The sequence below is a fragment of the Phyllostomus hastatus genome, unplaced genomic scaffold (assembly GCF_019186645.2).
Source record: "Phyllostomus hastatus isolate PE091 unplaced genomic scaffold, TTU_PhHast_1.1 phas_contig_58, whole genome shotgun sequence".
In the NCBI taxonomy this organism is placed as follows: Eukaryota; Metazoa; Chordata; class Mammalia; order Chiroptera; family Phyllostomidae; genus Phyllostomus; species Phyllostomus hastatus.
Genome location: NW_025333916.1, coordinates 21,367,797 through 21,391,874, shown reverse-complemented (window position 1 = coordinate 21,391,874; position 24,078 = coordinate 21,367,797). Strand labels below are relative to the sequence as shown.

The window sequence follows — 24,078 nt, the reverse complement described above, 5'->3', positions numbered from 1 at the left end:
TCCTCTACCCGTCGCCCCGACCCTCTGCCTGCCCCCAAGATAGTGCTCACGGAATATCTTCTGCATAATTTTACAATCTCCCACCTGTTCAAAACTCTGCCCTGGGGAGTTCTGTTAATTAAAGCTGAATTGCCATTATAGGAAAGCCTAGATTTACGGACAAATAAATCAACACCTCGGTGATCTGGCGTTTGCGGGGGGTGGGAGTGGGTAAACGGGGTGTTTGTGGCTTGAGTTCTGCAGTTTCCCTGAGGCAGTGCGAACAGGGGCTAGGACCTGAATATTGATTGCTGCGGTTCTGTTTGAGCTGGGTGGAAAGGCGGAGGTGGTGGTGGTGGGAGGCCGGCTGTCTCCCGAGTCCCACCCGCCTGGGGGCGGAGTCCGGGCGGGGCGCACGGTCAGCTGACTCGTTGACTCAGATCCTGTATTTCCTCCTCTGGGGCTGAGCAGGGCAGTCAAATACAGCCGGGCACCCCAGTGGGCCTGGGGTTGAGAGCACCTTAAGGGCCATGGAGCTGCGCGGGCTGCTGGCAGCGCTGGCGTTGCTGGCGCTGCATTCCGAGCAGGTCCCCAACGCCTTCGCCGCGCAGGGTCCAGCTCTGTGGCCCATGCCACTCTCGGTGCAGATGACCTCGCGCCTGCTGTACCTCTCCCCAGAAAACTTCCACATCGCCCACCATCCCTCTTCCAAGGCCGGCCCTTCCTGCGCCCTCCTTCAGGAAGCGTTCAGGCGGTGAGTGGTCCTGCCCGGCGGCTGAGTGGGAAGGGGCCCTGGGACCCCCAGGACCCCCTGGCGCACCGCCCAAGGACTCTGTGCAGGCGCAGATGCGAGGGGGAGGAGGGCGCCTCTTAGCACCTGCACAGCCACCCAGCCACGCCAGCGCATTATCCCCATTTGACAGACCAGGAGACAGTGTCTGAACCGGTTAGTGACTTGACTAAAGTCAAAGGTCTAGAAGATGGCTGAGCTGGCTCAAAATACCGAACTGACACCCAAGCACTTCCCCTTCTCCTCCTGCATCCTCAGGGACATCCTGGGCACCCAGGAACCCTGGTTTGCATCTGGGATACTCAGTGGGAGTAGGTTGCTCAGAATCCTTGGCCACCTTCACCTCGGAAGGGAGTCTAGGGTGGATGGAAGCGGGTGAGGGAGGGAAAGGCACCTTCTTATTTAGAGCTCTAGGAAGAAGAGTGCTTAATGCTTGGGGACCAGGAATTCTCCAAAGTTGGCTGTCATTTGTAGGCCCTCTCACCAGCCACCCCCAAGTCTGGTAACAATTTAGATGGCAGAAGGTCCGCAGGTTGGAGCACACTACATAAAACTCCCCTTCTCTTCCAAAATCTCCGTTCCATATGAAATGTTGGATGTTTTCATCTAATTACTTTAATATGGTCAGTGCAACGCAGTATCTGATTTTTTGTCTTCCCACACCAGCTACATGCTGGCTCTCCCAACTTCTCCTTAGTTGTTTAGCAGCCCACAGGCAGGGTGAATTGTGAAAAGGGGAAGCAGCCCACAGCCGGGCTTTGCTAGCCGCACACCAAGCAGATCGCACTTGGGGAGACAGTTCAGCACGCCACACGCTGTTCCCTCACGGTGAGACGTGTGTAGGTGGGCCAGGCCTGAAGGTGAGTTAGTGCCCTGAAGGATTGTAATTTGGTCCTGTTTGTACTGCAACCCCCACCCCCTTCCCCACCCCCAGTTCTATTTCTGTTCCCAGTGGGCATTATAGCTTAATCGTACCTGCAGGACACCAAACAGCTGGTGAAATATGCAAAACTAGCTTAATACCTGCTGGCCCCAGACAGGCCTGGGGCTAAGGCCCTGGCTGAAGAAGTCTCACCAGAGAGGCTGATAGCAGAGATGGCTCATTCTCTTCAGTTTTGTACAACTAAGTGGATATTGTTACCTTCATTTTAGACACATACCCTAATGAGCCTTTGGTATTGAACCTAGTAATAGGTCAAAATGGCTCGAGTCCTGGTGAAGAAGTACAAACAAGGTGGTTGGTTGCCTTGGGATACTGAGAAGGAAAAAGTACCTGAAGGTCGTCTAAAGCAGCGGTCCCCAACCTTTTTGACACCAGGGACCAGTTTCATGAAAACCAAATTTTCTACATACCTGGGGTGGGGTGGTTTTGGGATGACTGAGTGCACAGATTCTCCTATGAGAATCTAATGCCACTGCTGATCTGACAGGAGGCGGAGCTCAGGCAGTACCGTGAGTAATGGAGAGCAGCTATAAATACAGATGAAGCTTCGCTAGCTAGTCCACCACTCACCTCCTGCTGTGTGGTCTGGGTCCTAAGAGGCCACAGACCGGTAACTGGGGTTGGGGACCCCTGATCTAAAGGAAGATCACAGCTGGATAGTCTTCTAGAAACAAACACACTTGCCCTGGCTGGGTGGCTAAGTTGGTAGGAGCATCACCCCATACACCAAAAGGTTTCTGGTTGGATCCCAGGTCAGGGCACATGCCTAAGTTGTGGGTTCTATCCCTAGTCGGGTCACATAAAGCAGATCAATGTTTCTCTCTCCCCTCATGGCACCATAAAAGCCATATCCTTGAGTGAGGATTAAAACAAAACAAAACAAAAAAACACTTATCCTTTCCTTATATTTGCTTTGGGACTTAGTTTTTCAGATTGGATTTTCCCTCTTGCCATACCACCAGTAAAACAAGAACTCGGTAATATGCTGAAGTGCTATGAGTATGGCAAGAAAACATGGACGACAAGTTAATGGTTAGACAACCAGGACTTGAATCAGCTGTGAGACAGTTTAAAAACAAGCCTTGTCATTCCAAGGCAGCGCAGGTAATCTGGAGTTTGCTGAACTAATTTGTGCCCTGGGTGTGAAGCAACTATTAATTATAGACTGCACTGTTAGGAAGCAGGTCATAAAAACAGCCCTTGTGGCTAAGACTTGAAAGCATTCAGGGGAGCGTTCTAGGAAGTCAGGAGGGGCAGAATCTATTTCAAAGTAAAAGCGTGAGGGGGTTGGAAAGATTTAGAGATGATGGAGCTGGTCCAAAGCTTCAGGCAGTCGGGAACACACACACTTGGGGCTTGGGACACAGATGGTTCAGGATCCCGTGCGTGGCTCCTCTCACTGAGGAGCCCCACTTCTGTCATAAACTCTGCTTTGCAACAGTGTGCATTTTGCAGGCAGAGAGGTGTTTGGTACAAGGCTGCTCCCTCAGCTTCTAGAACAAGGTCCATCCCATGCTAGTCATTTGTTTAATGAACAAGCAGCTTCACTCTCTCTGTTCCTGAAATGCTGAATTAACCCAGGTACAGGCCACCTCAGACATACTGCGGGTTCAGTTCCAGCCACAGAAATAAAGCAAGACTTTCAATACAGTGAATTGTCATCCTCATGCTGGTGAAAGGTCTTGCCTTCCATTTGTAAAAAACACAACATCTGTGAAGCACAATGAAACAGGGTGTGCCTGTACCTTGGCCACGGCTGCCTCAGAACCCTCTGGGTTTGCTTTGGGGCTTTAATACCCAGGGTCAAGATTTTCCTTACTTGGGACAAGCCAGGACCTAAGGTGGTAAAAGACACATAAAATTAACCATCTTAATCATTTTTAAGTATAGATCCAGTTCCACGATCTTAGTTTCCTTTTGAATCTGTGGAGGGTTTTGTGTGAAAAGGGCCCTCAGCACCTTCCTCCAGCCCACCCCCATTGGTTGCCTCCCCTGCACTTCCACACTCATCCATCGGAATGTGCCTGTCCCTCCTCACTCCTCTGGAAAAACACAAGACGTTCTTACACATGGGTAGCATACACAACCTCTGGCTAATCCACATCTATAAAATATTATTTTAACAATTGCTTTCATGGCCCTAGTGAGAAATCTGGTCTGGCCACATTACTTGGAGGTTTATGTATTAGCTAGGATGCTTTTGTTGGAAGAATACAGGAATCGTGGCTCAATCTGCCTTAACAATAAGAAAACCTATTAGTTCACATAACAGGAAGTCCCAAAGCAGGGAGGATTTCAGGACTGGTTGACTAAGTGGCCCCACGGCATGAGTAAGAAATCGGTATTCCTTCCATCTCTGCTCAGCCATCTTTGGTGTGGGTGCAGCTGGCCCAGGTGTCACAGCAGAGAGTTTTTTCTCCTTGTGGCTCATTCAGGAGATATCCTCCTACATTCCCACCCCCACCCCATCACTGGTCAGAATCAGCCTCTATACTCAAGTGATGGGGTTACCTTCCTTGGTTTGATTGGTGGTTCTTATTGGGGACTTCATGTGAGTCACCTGGAAACGTGGGGGTAACTTTAAAAACTCCCATGCCTGGATCCTACTCTCCAAGATTCTGGTTCTGAAGGTCCGGATATCAGTAGTTTCAAAAAGCTCCCTAGGTGATTCTAACATGCAGTTTGGGGTGAGAGCCTCTAGTTAGACTGATAACTTGGGGTAGCATGGATTTGAGGGGTTAACCACAATGTCTGCTACCACATATGTATTTAAAACTTGGTCGCAGTGGTTTAAAATTTGTTTGAATTTATTTCTCACACAGATATTATGACTATATCTTTGGTCACCACAAGTGGCAACATCACCCTGCCAAATCTCACGTTAAAACAGACTTACAGCAACTTCTCGTCTTGGTGGTCCTTGACTCAGAGTGCAACACGTTCCCCAATATCTCTTCAGATGAGTCCTGTGAGTACCTATGTGATGTGCATGAATCGTATCAAAAGCTGTTGCAGACTGAAGTGCCCAAAGCAGTCTCTGTGCCATAAACTATTGTGAGTTCTTGGCTAGTGAGTTTTTAATTCCTGTTTTTTAAATTACCATTAAAGTCTGATGGTAAAAGTACAGTAAGTGGAGAGGAAGAAATAAATTACTCATAATTCTAGCACTCAGTTAACCCTGGCTATTTCAGATTTTTAAAAAGAGCAGTAAGTTTAAATATTTTACATATATAAATATAAGCATGATAATAACATGAAAATGGGGTTAATTCTATATGCATGGTTTTGTATTTTGCTTTTTTAAAGTAATAATATTGTACATTATAAACATGTATCTCACTAAATACTTTTGCCTGGGTGTGCCATAACTAACTTGGCTAACCTCTTATTTTTGGACATCTAGGTAATTTCTTGACTTTTATTTTGACGACATATCTGTGCTTATATGTGTGATCTCTACTTATAATCTAATCTCACACAAGGTAATGCAAAACCCGAGGTGGGGCAGCTATTTCACTTGCTCAATAATATAATCAAGATTTAGCTACATGATTTTTTTGTTGCCTCGAACATTTTCTAAGGTTCTCCCCTAGTTTGCTGGAAGGAATGAACAAGTGGGCAGGCCTTTTCCATGGGGTGCACTGGCCCAGGACAGTGACGAACTGAACCAGGGGATGAAAGAGGAGCACTGTGAGGACACGGGCCATACGGAGTAGCGCAGAGAGCTGACTGGTGGGCCGGGCGTAACAATAGGGAGGACGATGTGCATAACAGAGTGCGATCTTCGTCCTTACACAGCCCCGCAGACAGTGAAGGACATCTCCTCATCCTTTTGGCATAGATGAGATTTCTCAGTAGTACAGCTCTTTGAAAAAATAACTTCATTTTCCTTCAGTGCTACACCTGGAAGAGAAGCAGGATACTTTGCCAACACCAGCCGTGTGACTTCATGGCAGTCGGCACTCAGATACCGTATGGTTGGGTTTCATGATCTGAATGAAGATAAAATGGCCATTAAGTGGTCAAGGAATCTTTCCTGACCGTTGGCAATGCAGTGGCATACTATACATTCCAGAAAATAGAGAGTTATAGTTTATCTTTGATTCAGCTTTGCTAACACTTTTTATTCTGAAAGGAAGTTTCTTAAGACAAGTTGTGAAGTTTTCTCATGGAAGGATAAACTAGCTTTAAGTTTCAAACAAGATGATGATGATGATAAAAGTAACACGAACAAATGGAAATGACAATATATCAACGGTTGTTCCTGAGTGTGAGGAAATGTCAAGGGAAGCAACAAGTGCTACAACATTATCTCCTGATAAAAACTGTAAAAATTGCATGCCCTCAGAACCAGAAGTGCTCTAGTTTCTACTGTAGAGAAATAATGGCATATAGAAAGGATGTTCAATGAAATACGTATGTTTATATATCAACAGGGACACAGTGTAAAACAACAGCTGTATTTCCCTGTTACACATATGCGTATGAAAGTGCCTAGGAAAGGCCTGATAAATGTTTTTTCTGAGGACAGGAAAGGGAGTGGGTGGGCATCTCAAAGGAGATCTGTAATATTTCATAGTTTTTAAAGGAGAATATATGGATGTTATTTGTATGTACACCCTTTAAAACAAAGTATGGTGCAGAAGTACAGAAAGCAATAGCTGAAAAGTCAAAGACACCACTCCCATTTCAAGTCAGGGAGGTCATCACTGTTAACACTAGTAATTTGGTTTTAAAGTAAAAATTGAAATCCCCTAGCTTGTGTGTTCATTTATTTAGAAAACAAAATCTCCTTCCAGCTGCTTTTATTTGTGTTTTTTTGTGTGTGTTGAGTTGAATCAAAGTCCTTTTGGTATCAGCCAGTCCTCAGTTTACTGGAAAATAACTGACATCACACACATGCGACACGTTAATGTTTTTAGTTGACTATGCTGTTTCTGGGAGATCTCAAAACTACAACGTGGCAAAAATATGATTCTCAGCAGTGACTAACGGGCCTGTGGGCTCTAGGCAGCGAAGATGTGACACAGATGGAGAGGCGTCACGATCAGATTGCAGTCGTCAGAGCAGTGCTGTTCTCAGCCCGGACTCCTGCTAACTCATCACTCCATCTTCTGATGGAAAGGCTTCTTGTCAGAAGACTGTCAGCTGAGGGGGTCACATGATTACTGACTGTTGATAGAACTCTTTCCCAACCTGCAGCCAACTATCCTGTGATTGTCTGGGTGGTGGTGGAGGTGGAGGGCGGTGGTGCGGCCCAGATACAGGATTAAATCATTAACCTGCAGCCCTTGAGTGTCTGTACTGTAGCACAGTCTGCATCAGTCTCCCTTGCGTTTTCAGTCTCTGTGCTGAATGGTGCTTTACTTGGTCTGTGGTCAACTCCACCCCAAATGTAAAAGACTAAAATGACTACTGGGACCACCTTAGGCAGAGTATGATTCAAGGACTGAAGGATTTAGCACCCCCTTTGCCTGGTAGCCAACTGCAGCCCCTAGATGAGTGTGAATTTTTTATTGAGTGGAACAAAGTTGAATTAAGCTAGAGTGAGTTAAGAAGTGAGCCTTAAGGAAGATTGAGGGTGGTATTTGGGAAAGGTAGGTGTAGGGAAAGTGGAGAAGCACGGAAGGAGAAGGGAAAGAGCAGAGGTAACTCCCCAGCCACAAGGATTGGAAGAGTCGAGTGATCCCAGAGCCTTCACAAAGGAAACCTCAGCTTCACTATGACCCTACTCTCCTGAGGAGCAGCCGGAGACAATAACTCTCCCGGGGTGGGGAAGGAATCTCGGAGACAAGGCCTAAGTTCCTGATGTGAACAACTCAGCTGGCCAGAGGGTGGTGCAGAGACATACAGCAGAGGAGACGGGCAGGTGAAGGGTGTGGAGCAGGCAAGGGGGAAGAGTTCAGTTTTGGCACGTGGAGTAAAAGGAACCTCCGGGACAGCTAAGTGATGTGTGGGAGGCAGTTAGGGAAAACAGATCTGGAGCTCAGAAAAGAACGGTCCAAAAAATACTTACTGCATGTTTGGGAAATTATTGTGTGTCATTGAGGGATTAACAAACTTTTTTTTCTGATATAGATACTTTACTTGTGAAGGGACCAATGGCTTTCCTCAAAGCCAATAGAGTCTGGGGAGTATTACGAGGTAAGATGTATGTAGTTCTATTGTTATTTTTTAGTAAAGAAATATTTTCAGTTGCTTCTTTGGGAAATCAAGCACAGCAAAGCTTTGCTTCCTTAAACACTTTACAGGATGGTTTATTGGGCATTTCCAAAATGATTTCCGTTTGACCTTTTAGAAATGTTTGAGGGCTATTACATTCAGCGCTATAATCAACTGATGCTCTTGGAACTATAATGTTCCCGTTATAAATGGCCCCAAGCCACCTTGTTTAGGGGATTTTGTTTCTCTGTCACTTCTTGCTGCCTTCAGTACCAAGCACTGTCTCCCCCATTTTATTTATTTATTTATTTATGGTTGTTTATTAAAATAAAAAGTTCTCCCAACTTATTACTGAACCAACCTACCAGTTCTCTGATGCCTCCTCTTGGAATTGTACCTGGTCTTATCACCAGTTCCCATCGGAACGCACTGAGGAACAGGGCGATTCTGCCCTTCCCTCTCGGTGGGAAAACTTGGTAAGGAAGAGTGAACAGTCACACCATGACGGAGAAGGGAGAGACGCCTTGCCCCAATTTAAATTCCCACGGATTTGGAAACATGACCGAGTGCAAAGGAACAGTGGGAGATGGTAAAGAGTGGCTGGAACACTCTGTAAGCAGTGGGCAGGAAGAAGCCTTAATTGCTTTTCCTGTGAATTTTGCAGTCTGTACTTCAGAGTGTGGGCTTAGGGTCATTAACTTTTGCTATACAAAAGCTTCTTGTACCTCTTTTAATAAGTAAAATATTGTACTGACTTCCAGATAGTAAGGTTTTAAAAAAGGATAATTTTCTTTAATGGGAGCTAACCAACCAAAATTATGGCACCGCAGTTAAAAATGAAGGCGGCTTTGGGTTTGACTCAGGTTGAGCATTCTCTCAAATACAGTCACCGTCACGTTGCATAGTCATAATAACAATGGCATGATTATAATCCCATTTCAAAATAGAACGTGAACATATCAACGGGTATTTACTACAAACCTACCTGCAATCACGACCATCTAGATCATTATATATAATGTGATGTGGTTTTAAGCTGTTATTAGTCTGACTGGCCTGTTTCATGTGCGGTCCATTAGGGAAAAGGGAGCTTTACTGATGTTTGTACTGATCCACATCAAAGGAAAGGACTTTTGAGAACATTCAGTGACTAGATTCTAGCCCAAGTCCTAATCTTCTGTTTGCCATCAGACCTTCAAAGTAACATGCTTTAAATGGCAATTGAGTGTATTACCACTTAACCAGAAAATTCCAAAGTTTTTCTTCTCTGTATGAGCCTATATTTGAAAAGGAAGGCATAACAAAAATGACTGAATTTCTTTTTCTTCCCATTTCCTGTCTAATTTTTTGGAGGTGTAATTTGACATTTAACATTATATTAATTTTAGGTGTAAAACATAATTTATCTGTCTGACTTCACTTTGCATAATGCCCCAAAGGTCTGTCCATGTTGCAAATGCCAATATTTTCTTTATTTTATGGCTGAATAATATTCCTGTGTGTGTCACGTTTTATTCATTTATCCATGGATGGAGAAGTTGTTTGTATATCTGGGCTGTTATAAATGATGCTGCTATGAACATGGGGGTGGGGAGGATATACGTTTTTGAATAAGTATTTTCATTTTCTTCAGATAAATACCCAGACATAGAATTGCTGGATCATATGGTAGCTCTGTTTTTAATTTTTTGAGAAACATCCATCCAGTTTTCCATAGTGGCTGCACCAAGTTATATTCCCACCAAGAATGCACAAGGGTTCCCTTTACTCCACATCCTTGCCGACACTTGCTTTTTTCTTTTTGGCAGTAGCCATTCTAACAGTTATGAGGTGCTGTCTCACTATGGTTTTGGTTCATATTTCCCTAGTGGTTAATGCTGAGTACCTTTTAATGTACCTGTTGCCCATCTGTATGTCCCTTTAAAAAAAATGTCTATTCAGATCATCTGCCTGTTTTTTAATCACACTTCTGTTTTGCCATTGAGTTGTGTTCATAATAGACTTTGCATATTAACCCCTTATCAGATATATGATTTGTAAATATTTTCTTCCATTTGGTAAGTCGCCTTTTCATTTTGTTGATGGTTTTATGTGGAAAGGAAGAAAAGTTCTTCTACTCCTAGTTTCTTTCAGCTGGTGTAAAATTAAATAACCATGAGACAGATTAACGAGAAAATAACCAAACTTAATCACACGTGTATTCATGGGAAGCCAGCACACGTGAGAGTCAGAGCCCACATGCACGAGAGGTTCGGAGATGGGTAAAAGGAGGTGCATGAGGCATTCTGAGCTACAGTGTCTTGGGGCTTCAGAGGGGAGAAAGGTCGTTGCAGAGTTAAGAATAGCTGTTCAGTAATTATGTTTCCCTGACATAGTTAGTTTTTGGTAAAAAAATTCTTATGGGCAAAGCCCCTAATTTAAATTCTTTAATAGAGAGGTTAAAATTTCTCATGGGCCTGCAGGTCTTTATTGTCTTCAGCTCAAAATGATTCACATGTCAAAGTGGCACATTTTGGGGAGGTCTGCTGTGAAGTTTTATAAATTTGATTTAGTTGCATTTGTTTATTTTTCCTTTCATTGCCTTCGCTTTTAGTTTCAATCCAAAAACATCACTGCCAAGGCCCATGGCAAGGAGCGTACCCTCCTTGTTTTTTCTAGGAGTTTCATGGTTGCAGGTCTTCCATTCAGGGCTTCAGTCCACTTTGAATTAACTTTATGTGTGGTATTAGACAGTGGTCCAGTGTCATTGTTTTGCATGTGACTGTCCAGTTTTCCCAGCACCACTTACTGAAGAGACTGTCCCTTTCCCATTGTGTATTCTTAGCTCTGTTGTAAATTAACTGACCATACATGTGTGCATGTATTTCTGGCTCTCTATTCTGTTCTGTTGATCTGTGCCTCTGTTTTTATGCTAATGCCATACTGTTTTGATGACTATAGCTTTGTAATACAGTATAAAATTAGAGAGTGTGATGCCTTGTTTGTCTTTCTCAAGATTGCTTTGGCTATTTGAGGTGTTTTGTGGTTGCATCTACAAATTTTAGGATTCTTTGTTCTATTTCTGTGAAAAAATGCCATTGGAACTTTGATAAGGGATTGCATTGAATATGTAGATGGCTTTGGGAAGATTTAACATTTTAACGATATTAATTCTTCCAATCCATGAGCATGGAATAACCTTCCATTTATTTGTGTTTTCTTCAATTTCTTTCATCAACATCATTTTCAGTGTAGAGGTCTTTTAGCTCCTTGGTTAAGCTTATTCTTTGGTTATTTTATTCTTCTTGATGGGACTGTTTTCTTAATTTCTCTGATAATTGGTCATTTATGTATAGAAATTAAATTTTTATACATTGATTTTATATCCCCTAATTTTACTGAATTTGTCACAAATGGCCATTATTATGTTGAGGTATGTTTACTCCATACCCACTTTGTTGAGAGCTTTTGTCATAAATGGATGTTGAAATTTTTCAACTGCTCTTTGGGCATCTCCTGAGACGATCATGCACCTTGTTATTGGATGTGTCACATGGAGTGATTTGCAGACGCTGAACCATCTGCGCACTTGTGGAATAACTTCCACTTGATCATGCTGTGTAGCCCTTTTAATGTCTTACTGAATTTGGTTTGCTAATCTTTGAGAATTTGGTTGAGGATTTTTGCACCTGTGTTCATCAGGGACATGGGGCTGTAATATTCTTTTCCCGTGTCCTTGTCTGATTTTGGTATCATGGTAATGCTGGCCTTGTAAAATGTGTTTGGAAATGTTTCGTCCTCTCATATTTTGTGGGGTATTTGAGAATGATTAGCATTAATTCTTCTTTAAATGTTTGGTAGAATTCACCAATGAAGCCTTCTAGTCCTGGACTTTTATTTGTTGAGAGGTTTTTTTATTATTGATACAAACCCCTTCCTAGTAATCAGTCTGTTCAGATTGTCCATTTCTTCATAATTTTAGCCCTGGTAGGTTGTATGTTTCTAAGAATTTATCCACTTCTTTTAAGTTGTCAAATTTGTTGGCATATAATTGTTCCTAGTAGTCTCTTATGGTATCAGTTTTAACAGCTCCTCTCTCATTTCTAACTTTGAACTATTCTTAGGTTAAACTTTTCCCTGGCTATATAGTTGTTAGTCAGAATAATAAATTTTAGTAAACACAAGGCCAGTTAGAGGAACTGTCCTGTAACATATAGTACTAAAGGAATAATTGCTTGAGTAAAAAAATGTTCAGGAGATAGTTTTTGTGGCTATGAGTAAAACACTGCAAGTGGGGCCACTGTAGTTTCATGGTGGCGCTTTGAGCCTTTCTGCCTTCTTTAAGTTTAAGTACCTCCTAAAGTTTCTGTAATATTTTATCATAAAAAGTCTTATTCATAATGTTATAAATGTATATAAACTGGTATTTTGTTTTCTTAAATAGCTATTCTTTTTTATGTTTATGATTCAAACAAAACACAGGCCATGGGAACAATGAAGTAAAGCATTTTTATTAGTAGCAACAGGGATTTTTTCAGAACTGAGCTTTAGTTTTAGAAAATATGTTAGAGGGTAAGGGTGTAACACTATGTTTAATTTTATTTGCCTTACGTGGTTATGGTTCTGTTTGGATAGTACAACTTTTATTGTTTCAGTTTATTTTATGAAGTATGCAATAAATTGTATGTTTTACTTTCCCTAGGTCTAGAGACCTTCAGCCAGTTAATTTATCAAGATCCTTACGGGGCTGTAAGTATGATTATCACACGTTACTAACATTTTGGGATAGACATATTTGTTACAAGAAAAATGCAAGCTTTTTAACTATTTATTGCTTCCTGAAGGTTTCTTCTCCCCAAATATTTATCTTAGATGATAAATGTAAATTTCACCTTTTTTTGTTCTAAATTAATCTTTTTTAATCCAATACTTGCATAGGCAGATGTAGTCGTTATTAAGCTTAAGAGAAACTTTTAAAAATAAATCAAAATTTATTTTGTCTTACAGTTCACCATCAATGAATCCACCATTAATGATTCTCCAAGGTTTCCTCATAGAGGAATTTTAATTGATACAGCCAGACACTATCTGCCAGTTAATAGTATTCTTAAAACTCTGGTAGGTAATTATTTTATTTTAATCCATTGTATATTTTGAAGATGTGTCCTATTATGTTGTTGTTGTTGATTGGTTACTTATGCTATTATACGGGTTGGAATGGGGGATTCATTTTTCATGTACTAAGCATAAGCACTGGGCTGTCTTCCCTCTCTCCTTTGTGAAGTGTATTTCCTCAGCTAGTAGAGGCTCCCCTAGGGAATCACCCTGTTGTTTTCATGGGGGAGGGGGAGAAGGGGGGACTCAACAAGTTTAGCCAGGATTAAGAGAAAGACTGTTTTAATACTTCCTATTGGCCCTCTTTGTATACTTCCATTTGTCAAATCATGGGTCTAGACTTTTGGTTAGAAATATGTGGTCACTCTACCTCTAGTTAGCGTCCTTTAGTTTTGTGACCTCCACTTACTTTCTTTATAGTGGCATTGAGTCTGGGGGCTGCTTTATACCTAGGGAAATGTTTCAAAGAAATATGGAACCTCAGGTTGTAAGAGCTAGGTATCCCATAATTCACCAAAGATGAACCTAAGTTTTTATGTCCCATTTATCTCATTTGACTTAAAAAATGGAAATATTAACAAATGTGACTTTTAAAAAAACTTAAATGGGATTATACTTTTGTTACTTTTAAAACAGACTGTTACAGACATTTTTTCTATGACAGTATATAAGTTCTACATCATCTTTTTAAACAGCTGAATATTCTTTTTTATGTACTGTGATATGTATTTAACCAGTCTCCTGCTGATGGACATCGAGGTTCATGTATCATTATCACAAACAACACTTCAGAGTAAACACTTTTATATTTGCACACTTGTCAGGGTTATTTCCTGAGGACAAATTCTTAGAAGAGAATCTCTGGGCTTAAAGCTGGGCACTTGTAATCTTTTGGTGCGGACCGTCAGACAGCCTTCTAGTGAGGCTGCAGCACCACACGCCGGGCCAACAGTGCCGCACGCCTTTGCCATATTCTTTGCTAACCTGGTGATAAAATAGTTCCTTGTTTTAATTTGTATTGCTTTCACTTTTAGTGAATATAAGTCTCTTTCACTTATTAGCTATTTGTATTTTTTGCACTGCAAACTGAAAGTTTATTTTTGATGTCCACTTTGTCCTCTAGATCATTAATTGTTGACTTAAGAGCTCTTTACTGTTATATTTGTTTATAGATGTGTCAGTAATACTTTTATATTTGCTTATGTTTATATGATGTTCTTATCCATCACATATTGTTGTGAAGTTTTCTAAATTTTATTTTTAAACCATGTTTATAATATAGTGTCTTTTGCCTGTAGAAGTTTTAATTTTTATAAAGTTAAAAAGCTTTAATTTTATAAATTGATTATCTTTCAGTCTTGTCTGTTATTGTTTTTGACGTTGGGAGGTATGTTAAGAAAGGCCTCTAAAACAAGGGTATAAATACAAAAATAGCCTCTCAGAATTTTCTTTTAATATTATATTTCTCTTATTAAATTCTTGATTCAGTTAGAATTTAGTGTATTGTAGGTGATTATTTTAATATTATTTTTTTCCCAAAGGTTAGCCTGTAGCAATCATTTTTGAGCAATCTATAATTTCCCCACTGCTTTCAATATCATGACTAGCAAATATACTAAATTCCTTAAATACACAAATCAGCTTCTGGACTCTCAATCTGTCCTATTTACCAGTTTATCTTCTTGGGCCACTACAGATGATTTTAATTCCTATAACTTTAGAAGATTTTTTCTCTTTGTATTTTTGAAGTAATTCAAACTTACAGAAATTGTAAGGAAAGTGCAAAGGATTCCCAAGTACTGTTTACCTAAACAACTCAATTTAGAAATTTTGTCATATTTGTCTTATTCTTCCTCTCTATTTAAACATATTTTTCTTAAACCATATGCAAGTTCCAAATAACATGCTCCAATACCCTTAATATTTCCTTTTGGATTTCCTAAAAAAAACAGCACTTATCTCAGTATCTACAGTACAAAGGTTGACATACTACAACCCAAGGACAAAACCCAGCTTGTCACCTACTTTTGCAAATGACGTTTTACTGGAATACAGCCATGCCCACCTGCTTTACAACTGCAAGATCAGTTGTGATAACCCTATGGCTCCAACATTAAAAATATTTATCTGTCCCTTTGCCATCTCCTGGTAAAAAGCCACAAGGAATATGCTTCTCTGATAATGCAGATCCTGCCATTATCCTCCACATACTCATTTCTTTGCATAGTTACCTCGTATGTAAGCCATTTCTGAAACGCATCAGCCAATCCCTTTGGCCCTGATGAAGGAAAAGGAAGGCTTTAAATTCTGATTATCTTGCAGGGCAAATATTCCCCTTTATTATTTTTTCTTTTTTGAATAATCTATTTGTATTTTATATAAACATTGTATTGTTAATTCTTCCAGAGTAAACATGTCTATTTCCCAAAAACTTTTGAGAATTTTGATTGGAATTGTACTGCATTTCTTTTATGTGTACCATATTTCTTAAATTGTACCGTATTTCCTTTATTTGTAAGGAAGGGTTAGCAATCAAATCTCAGAACTGTGGGAATTATAAGCCGTGGTAGTTACATGAATGCCTCATTTTTCCTCTGCTCCATTTCCAAACATTGTAGTAGCAGCCAAGAACTATTTTCCATTCTTGGCTGACCCCTAAGTACACACTGGGACTTTATAAGCTTGCTCCTTCCCTGTTGAGCAAAGTTATAGCTTACTGTTTAGAATGAATACAGATTCTGTAAAGAATTTTTGAAAGGTGACGTGCCATGTAAACTATATAAGGTATAGAATAAAACTTCTTCTACATCCTTTGCTGAAAAATTTAAAAGGAAGCACACACATGGAAACAATCCTGAGTGGAGATACATAAATTGGATTGTGTTTTATCTGTGGTATATAATTTTTTAACATTTTTTTTGCAGGATGCCATGGCTTTTAATAAGTTTAATGTTCTCCACTGGCACATAGTTGATGACCAGTCTTTTCCCTATCAGAGCATCACTTTCCCGGAGTTAAGCAATAAAGTGAGTAATTCATGTGTGTCTACTAAAATTTTTGGTAGTTTCACTAGAAGTTTGTAGCTTCAGTGTTGTTTCTTATGGATAGAAGTGTAAAAGTTAGACACTTATGGTTTTAAATGTTTGGGGTTTTTTTTTTAATAGGCTGTGGCTTAGCATTTTAGATCCATAAAACTGTTCTGTTTTTATAATTGTTATTATAAATGTAAACAATCTGTAGGGGCTATAGACATAAAATTTTAAAACCTTAAGAATGTATGAGAGCTGACACATTCATGTTCAAATAAGGTTAATTATATTTCTCAAGTAGTCCAACTGTGTATTTGCTTTAAACAATTATTTTGAACTCTCTAAATAACTATTTCTTTTCCTCTTTGAAAAACTACATGAAGTAGGGAATTTTAGAAATGAGAGCTTCTTAGAAATCAATGGTAGTCTCAGAAGTGTTCAAATTGTTGTGTTATGGACCAGGGGAGTTGGGAGTGAGCCTCAATGTCGTCACTTGAATCCCCCGGTGATAGAAGACGCTAACTGAGCAGCTGTGTGCCTTGTCCATAGTTGCAGTTAGAAAGGAGTAGAGCCAGGACTCAAAATTTTACTCTCTGGCCATACTTCCAAAGCTTTCTGCAGTGTTATAAAGTAGCATCAGCTGAAATGCTAGTAGCACTGCTGTTTTTGTTTGCTTTTGATTTACTTATTATTATGGAAAATTTTAAACATATACAGAAGTAGAATAATTTAATGGATTTCCATGTCCTCATCACCTGGCTTTAATAGTCAGTACATGGTCAATCTTATATCACCTATTCTTCTTCCCACCTTTATTTTGAAGCAAATTCAAGATGTCACATATCATTTGTGAAAAGGCCTATTTATAAAACAAAACAAAACATTACTATAGCTAAAAAAATTAACAAAAACCCAGATGGCCACTCGTTATTTACATTTCTCCAAGGCCTTTTTCTTTAAAAATAAATACAAAAACTTTTTTTTTTTGCATTGGGATGCAAGTAAGCTCCATACTTGTGGTCAGTTCGTATGTCTACTAATTCTCTTTTGACTTTTAGGTGGCCACCTGTGCACATCTCTTTTTTTTCCTTATAATTTGTTCTTTTTTGATGAAGTTAAGTCATTTGTCATTTAGATAGATAGTTCTATCAGTAAATGTGGAATTAAAGTGTGCTGAGAGCTTACGGGTAAGATCTGGCAAACAATTTAAATGAGTTATCCAACATCACACAGAACTACTTAATACATTGTGATCTTGGAAAAGTCAGCTATGAAATATCAAACTAAAAACAGAACTGTTAACAGTTTTCAGGACCAAATCCATTTCAAACATTTTAATTTTAATCAATGGGGCTTTTACAGGGAAGCTATTCTTTTTCTCATGTTTATACACCAAATGAAGTCCGTATGCTGATTGAATATGCCCGATTACGGGGGATTCGAGTCATACCAGAATTTGATACCCCTGGACACACACAGTCTTGGGGGAAAGGTAAGTGTTTTATGAGTTCCCAAAAGGGAAAAATGGAGGTTCTGCACCTCTTATTTTATGACTTGGTGTTTGCTCATTTTATTCTTAGTTGTGATTTACACAAAAGGTAGCACTATTGACAGACATAATTCAATACCTGGTATGTGTCTGTTGTGAATAACTCACTGTGTCTGGGCGCTGCCTAAAGAGTAAAAACAAGGGACAATGGAAACAAAAAATGACTACAACAAGTAGAACATAGTAAGTGAATTCAAGAAATGGTTTCATGAGGTAACATTCAAAACGCTTTCCAGAAGTCCAAGAATACAGTCGTGTTTCCAGCAGAGGGAACGACACAGGAAAGGCATTCAGCCAGAGTTCAGTGCAGCAGGGTAGGGGGGGTTTTCACTGCAGGGAGGCTGCGAACTGGCTCTGGAGCCAGACTGCCTGGGTCTAGACTGCCTGGGTTTGAGTCCTGCTTCTGCCATTTATAAACTGAGTGACCTTGGGCAAGTTATAGAATACCTCATCCTCAGTTTCCCCATCTCTAGAATGGGTTGTATTAGCAGTAGCTATAATATATATATATATATATATATATTTTTTTTGAGGATTAAATAATGAATGTAGAGCACACAGCATATCATCTAACATAATTGTTCAGCAAATATTATTACTGTAGACATGGAGAATAAAGGGAAATAAGTCTGGAAAGTACAATGTAGAGGGCCTTGAGGGAGGAATGTGGGCTCATCAGGACACAGAAACCAGTGAACAGTACAGAGCTGAAGAGTCACACGAGGGAGCCACTCTTCGGGAAAACCTACAGTGGCACGATGGAAGGAAAAAGAAACTGAAATCCTAGATCAGGCTGGTGATGGCAGAAGTGTGAAATAATGTAGAGAACTGAGAGACATTTTGGAATATAACATCAAGTCACAGAACTTGGTAACGGACTCCAGGAGGCAAGGAAAGAGCTATAGACTACACAAAACCAGGGGACGCTGCAGAAGGAGCTCAGGGAACAGAAAATGTGTTTTTTGTTAGATTGTGTTTGAAGTGCACATAAAATATCTAATTGTGTTCATCAGGGAATCTGAAATATGGATTGAAGTTCAAGAAAAAAGGGTTGGGGCAAGCTGAAGATTTGGGAGTCATTAATATTCAAGATAATATTTGCAGTGAATAAAATCTCAGAGTGGCTGATGGAAAGGGAAACAGGTACAGGGGTAGGGTTTAGGAGACAATTTTCCCTCATCTTATTTGGAAGAAATAACCATAGCAACATGCTTATCTTTCTTTGTATAAAATCTCTTGTAGCTTCAACAAAATAAAACAGTATAATTATGTGCTAAGCCATGTCTTTGTGGTTAAAATGCTTTTTAAGAAAAGACTCTTCATGTTTTCCTCCAGGTCAGAAGGATCTCCTAACTCCGTGTTACAGTCAATATCAGCCTGGGGCTTTTGGACCTATAAACCCTATTTTGAATACAACTTACAGCTTCCTGTCTAAATTTTTCAAAGAAATTAGTTTGGTATTTCCAGACTCGTTCATTCACTTGGGAGGAGATGAAGTGGAATTTGCCTGTTGGTATGACAGTTGTTTCAAACCTGCATTTTCCTAACTACTGCATGTGAAGTCAGTGTAAAGGTCTTCACATAAGGAGGGAAGATGTGGGGCAACACCTCCACTTGCACGGCTTTACCCTGACAATGTAGCTCCTGAGGTGGTAGGTGTGGGGTGGTGTAAGAAAGTAAAAAAGCTTTTAGGAAGGTGAATCAAGATGCAGAAGAAAATGGAAATTTAAAAAAAAAAGACAATATTGAATGAGAACAGCTTTAGTGAAAGAAGGCAGTGAGTAAGTGGGGGAGGTTTCTCAAGGAAAATTCTCTTTGCAAATAACCTTAGGTGGAGAAGGGAGGCAGGAGGTAGGGAAAGCCATTTTTGCAAAAAATCAGCTTCTGGAAAAAATTATTTGCAATGGAACACAAAGATAACTCATAACTAAGTTTTTAAGCTTATTTTAACTGCTGCAACTTTGAAAGTTTTAAGCACAAATGATGGTAAGGAGGTATGCTGCTTTAAATAGGTTAGGCATATGAAACTTTTAATGAAATACTAATCATTGTTCAATGTTTTTAAGGGAGTCCAATCCAAATATCCAGGATTTCATGAAGCAGACAGGCTTTGGCAAAGATTTTAGAAAACTAGAATCTTTCTATATTCAAAAGTAAGTTGCTTGAAAGCCTACTTGTGTTTTTATTTCATCAATGCCTTTTGTAATAGTTTTAGCTATTAACTAGTACTATTTTATTTTTTCATTTTCTCTGCCCCCTTGCTAACGTTTCAATGTTGTATACTTTGTTTAAAAAAAATCATATAACAAGCCCTGGCTGGTGTAGCTCAGTGGATTGTGGACTGAGTGCGGGCTGCAAACCAAAGTGTCACAGGTTCAGTGTCAGGGCACATGCCTGGGTTGCAGGCCATGACCCCCAGCAACCGCACATTGATGTTTCTCTCTCTCTCTCTTTCTCCCTCCCTTCCCTCTCTAAAAATAAATAAATAAAATCTTAAAAAAAAAGAGAAAAAAATCATATAACAGATAGCAATATCCACTGCTTTCTTCAAATCAGTAATATGGTAACTCTAAGCCTTTTGCAGTGAGTAATTGTTAAAATACAGGACGGGAGTCACATGCTCTAAGAACTCAGCCAAAAGCCTGGCTACCCTTCGAAGTCTTCCTCACCATTCGTCCCTATAATCATTCCCTTGTGTCAACTCCAGGTGCTTTGTAAAAATATTTTATACCTATTCCATCCAGTATGGTAGCCATAGCCACATGCAGCTGTTTGCATTTAAATTAAAGGGAATTAAAAATTCAGTTCCTTAGTCACATCAGCCACATTTCAAGTGTTCAGTAGCTGGAGGACATTAGTTAGAGGCTCCCATACTGGAAAGTACACGTATAAAACATTTGCATCCCTGCGTAAAGTTCCACTGAGCAGTGCTGCTGTACACTAAGGACCAGTAAACTTTTATCTGTAATGGCCAGATAGTGAACATTTAAGGCTTTGTGGGCCACACCTGGTTATACATTTTTATTTTTTAAACAATACTTTACAAAACATGAATATCATTCTCAGCTCACGAGCCATACAGAAAACAGGCTTCAGGCTGTAGTTTGCCCACCCCTGTCCTGGGCAAGCCCAGACTCCAGCCTTTTCCTATTTAGCTTGTTATGTGGCACATTCTAATTTTTTTTATGCTGCAGAGTACCTGGCATCGTCTAAACATCAGGACATACTTGTGGACCAACTGTCAGCAACTGCTGAATGTTATTTAGAGTGGCATTATAAAATAGATTATAGTTTCTTTTATTCTAAGATACCCATGAAACTACTAGAGATTGCTGTTTCTACACTGCCTTGTGACTTACATGTCTTCCTATGCTGGGGAGACTTATGCTTCCCATGCTTAAAGACTCATTCATTCAGCAAATGACTATTAAACCCCTCTGCTGTGGCAGCATCTGAGCCACGTCCTAGAAAGGAGCCGCATGGCTTCCCACGCACATTTAGCTGGTTCTGCGATAAAGCTGTGCTGTACTGAAAGGTACTTATGAATACTGCAGTCCATGGTAGAAAATATGCAGATTATTAACCTTATGATCCAAAATAACTTAAAGTTTTTTTTTATCAATGGTAGGCTTTTGGATATTATTTCAACCCTAAAGAAAGGATCCATCGTCTGGCAAGAGGTTTTTGATGAAAATGTGAAGGTGAGAAGTATGAAGACTGCATTTGATTCTGATAATCTGAGAGGCTTGATATTCTAACATCCTGGATGTAACAAACCCTTAGGAAGCACTCCCTAATGCTGGGGAAATTAACTTCCTTTTCCATTTAAACTTTCATTAGGCAATAGCTGTGGACTGAGCCTAGTGTGAATGGTGTTTGTTTCTTTTTTCCCATTTACCTCACTCTTTAGTGCCTCCTTCTCATCACTCCCCCCCATCTCATTAATCACAAATTGAAGTACTTTGAAGTAAGTTCTTTTTTTTTTTTTCAGGAAAGGGAGAAATAAACAGATAAGAACAAATGAGTCTTTATTGCTAGTAAGGTAGTTTTAAGTAAAATTATCAACGTATACTTTTTACTTTAAATGGCATCTCTCTAACATAGAATTCTTTATTTTCCTTTGGGGCACCTGAGAATTTGCAAGTCCAGCTATTAGTATTCCCTTTCCAGAAGGGCTGGTGACATCCTCACAGTTTCAGAGTACCTACACCAACAGTGTGGTAGAGATGGGACTAAAGCCTTGGTTCATTACACCTACATGGTGTCATAAACACACAAATGTTAAATATCCAGCCTGAAGGTTAATGCAACTTCTAATTTTAAGTTGCTTATAAGGAACAGCATTTGGCACTAACTCTGAGGGGAAAGGGGAAAGGAGATGATGCATGTGGTTTTTGAAGGATCTTAAAGTGATTTTTCTAGTTATAAATCTTGGACTTTAAATTTCACGTACTGTATTTGGTAGACCTAACAATATATATTGCAATTTTTAATTTTAATAGCTTCAGCAAGGCACTATCATTCAAGTATGGAAACAGAGCCAGTATACTAATGAACTAAAGGTAGTCACAGAAGCTGGCTTCCCTGTGCTCCTTTCTGCTCCGTGGTACTTAGACTATATCAGTTATGGACAAGATTGGATAAAATACTATAACGTGGAGCCTCTTGATTTTGGAGGTAAGTGAAGCAACCAGCATTATCCTGATTTTCTTCCCTATCCTCCCACAAGGAAATCCTTACCTAGATATTACCTACTAACCAGCCTCCCTTTATGTTTAATCCTTGATTTTATTTGTGTTTACTTAAAAAGAAGGGCCTCAGTATCATTTGAAACTTTGTGAAAGAAACCAAATCTTTACCTAAATAAAAGAACTTGAAAAGTAGATCCCCTTAGATTTTATCTCCATTTTTACAGGTGAGTCTGGTTACTCTCTGCATTTTAAAGATGTTTGACTATGTTAACCTTGCATCTCCTCTTCTGAACTGCCTCTCCAATGTAAGACACCTCAGCAGGGCTGCAGTCTAGTTCAGTGCATTTCCAGCTGTGAAGTCTTAAGGTTCTGGGGAGCAGGCGCAGAGGGAGCTTCAGGCTCCCAGACCCTCTTTGTTAAGATCAGTTCTACTCTGTCCTGTTTTGTATACTAGACTTAATATAAAATTTTGAGAAAAAGGATTTTGCTGTTTAAAAAAATTTCAAGACTATAGGTCTGTTAGGAATTGACCTAACTTTCTCTGGAAAGTTTTTTCTGAAGATCAAAGTCATAATTACTATAAAACAAAATATTAGATACTTAGTCTCTTTTTTACTACCAAGAGATAGATATTAAAGGCAGGAGTGGTAGTCCCTAGTATTCCAGCTTCTATTCCCTGGCACACTATTCACAGGGGGAAAAAAGTTTCTGGTGACCGAATCAGTTTGTAAACCAGTGTCTTCACACCGGCACCTGCTGAAAAGCACCGTGTGCACCACAGGGCTGGGGTGAGAATACAACACCCCTGCCGCGAACATCTGCCAGGGCCCCGCTGACTGTGGGAGGAAAGTGTCGCCCTGGGACAGCGACAGAAGGAGAGACCAGTGCTGCCTCTGTATATAAGCCCTAAGTCACAATCACTTAACTTACACTGATGCACTGATTTTAATGTAGGTTCTCAGCAGCAGAAACAACTTGTCCTTGGTGGAGAAGCTTGTCTATGGGGAGAATATGTGGATGCAACTAACCTCACTCCGAGACTATGGTATGGAATTTCAGTGATGACATTTGAATTAAGGTGCCTTAATTTTCCTTTTCTATCCAAGTTGGAAAGCATTAGGAATTTCCCCAAATGTATAATTCAGATACTTCTTTAAGAAAACATGAATTAAAACTGCTTTGGGAAACATGCGGTTTAAATTTAGGCCTCGGGCAAGTGCTGTTGGTGAGAGACTCTGGAGTCAGAAAGAGATCAGAAACGTAGATGACGCCTACAACAGACTAACAGTTCACCGCTGCAGAATGCTCAGGTAAGACTCTTTTTCAAGCTAGGATACTACTGAGTCCAGGGTGATTTTTAGCCTTAGTGTTAGCTAGCTTCTTGGGTATTTCTGCTATAAATACAAATGTATGTCACCTAAGAAGTAGTGATTTAATTAGAAAAAAAATTGGGCATACCTATAAAGAGAAAGTATATTTGAACTTACAACCGTTTTATAGCTATACTAAATTTAGGTGTGACTTGGACATCCATCTTGATTTACTTTAACAATATTTTTTCAGTAATTAGTGCTATAGTTGGTGATTCTGACTTAAGCTACTAAGTTCTTTAAGATGGAGATGAATTGGGGCAATCTAAAATAATCTTTCATTTGTCCTTTGTCCTCTACAGACGTGGAATAGCTGCAGAGCCCCTCTTTACTGGGTATTGTGACATCTGAGCTGAAACAAGAAGGGGAACCAGCCCACAGCAACATGCCACCATCGACTTGGTTTTGAAATCATGTAAATTAAGATTTGGTATATTGTTTTTGAATAAAATATATTTGTATTGCTTGAAA

General features: G+C 39.9%; 2 protein-coding genes across 2 annotated transcripts in view; one reads left to right on the top strand and one right to left on the bottom strand.

Annotated features, from left to right (window-relative positions):
• Positions 1-423: 423 nt before the first annotated feature.
• On the top strand, positions 424-24,078 carry HEXB (hexosaminidase subunit beta). The gene is made up of 14 exons (XM_045848211.1): positions 424-733; positions 4,535-4,680; positions 7,791-7,856; positions 12,556-12,602; positions 12,861-12,971; positions 15,893-15,994; positions 17,360-17,489; positions 18,882-19,059; positions 19,613-19,699; positions 21,175-21,247; positions 22,049-22,223; positions 23,192-23,282; positions 23,443-23,547; positions 23,910-24,078. The coding sequence occupies exons 1-14, from the start codon at positions 510-512 to the stop codon at positions 23,956-23,958; spliced, it is 1,584 nt and encodes a 527-aa protein (XP_045704167.1). The 5' UTR covers positions 424-509; the 3' UTR covers positions 23,959-24,078.
• Positions 4,712-24,078, bottom strand: part of GFM2 (GTP dependent ribosome recycling factor mitochondrial 2) — a 74,013-nt gene continuing 54,646 nt past the window's right edge. The window contains exon 22 of the transcript XR_006786757.1: positions 4,712-5,615. The gene's annotated coding sequence lies outside the window, so the exon portion shown is untranslated. The remainder of the gene's footprint in view (positions 5,616-24,078) is intronic.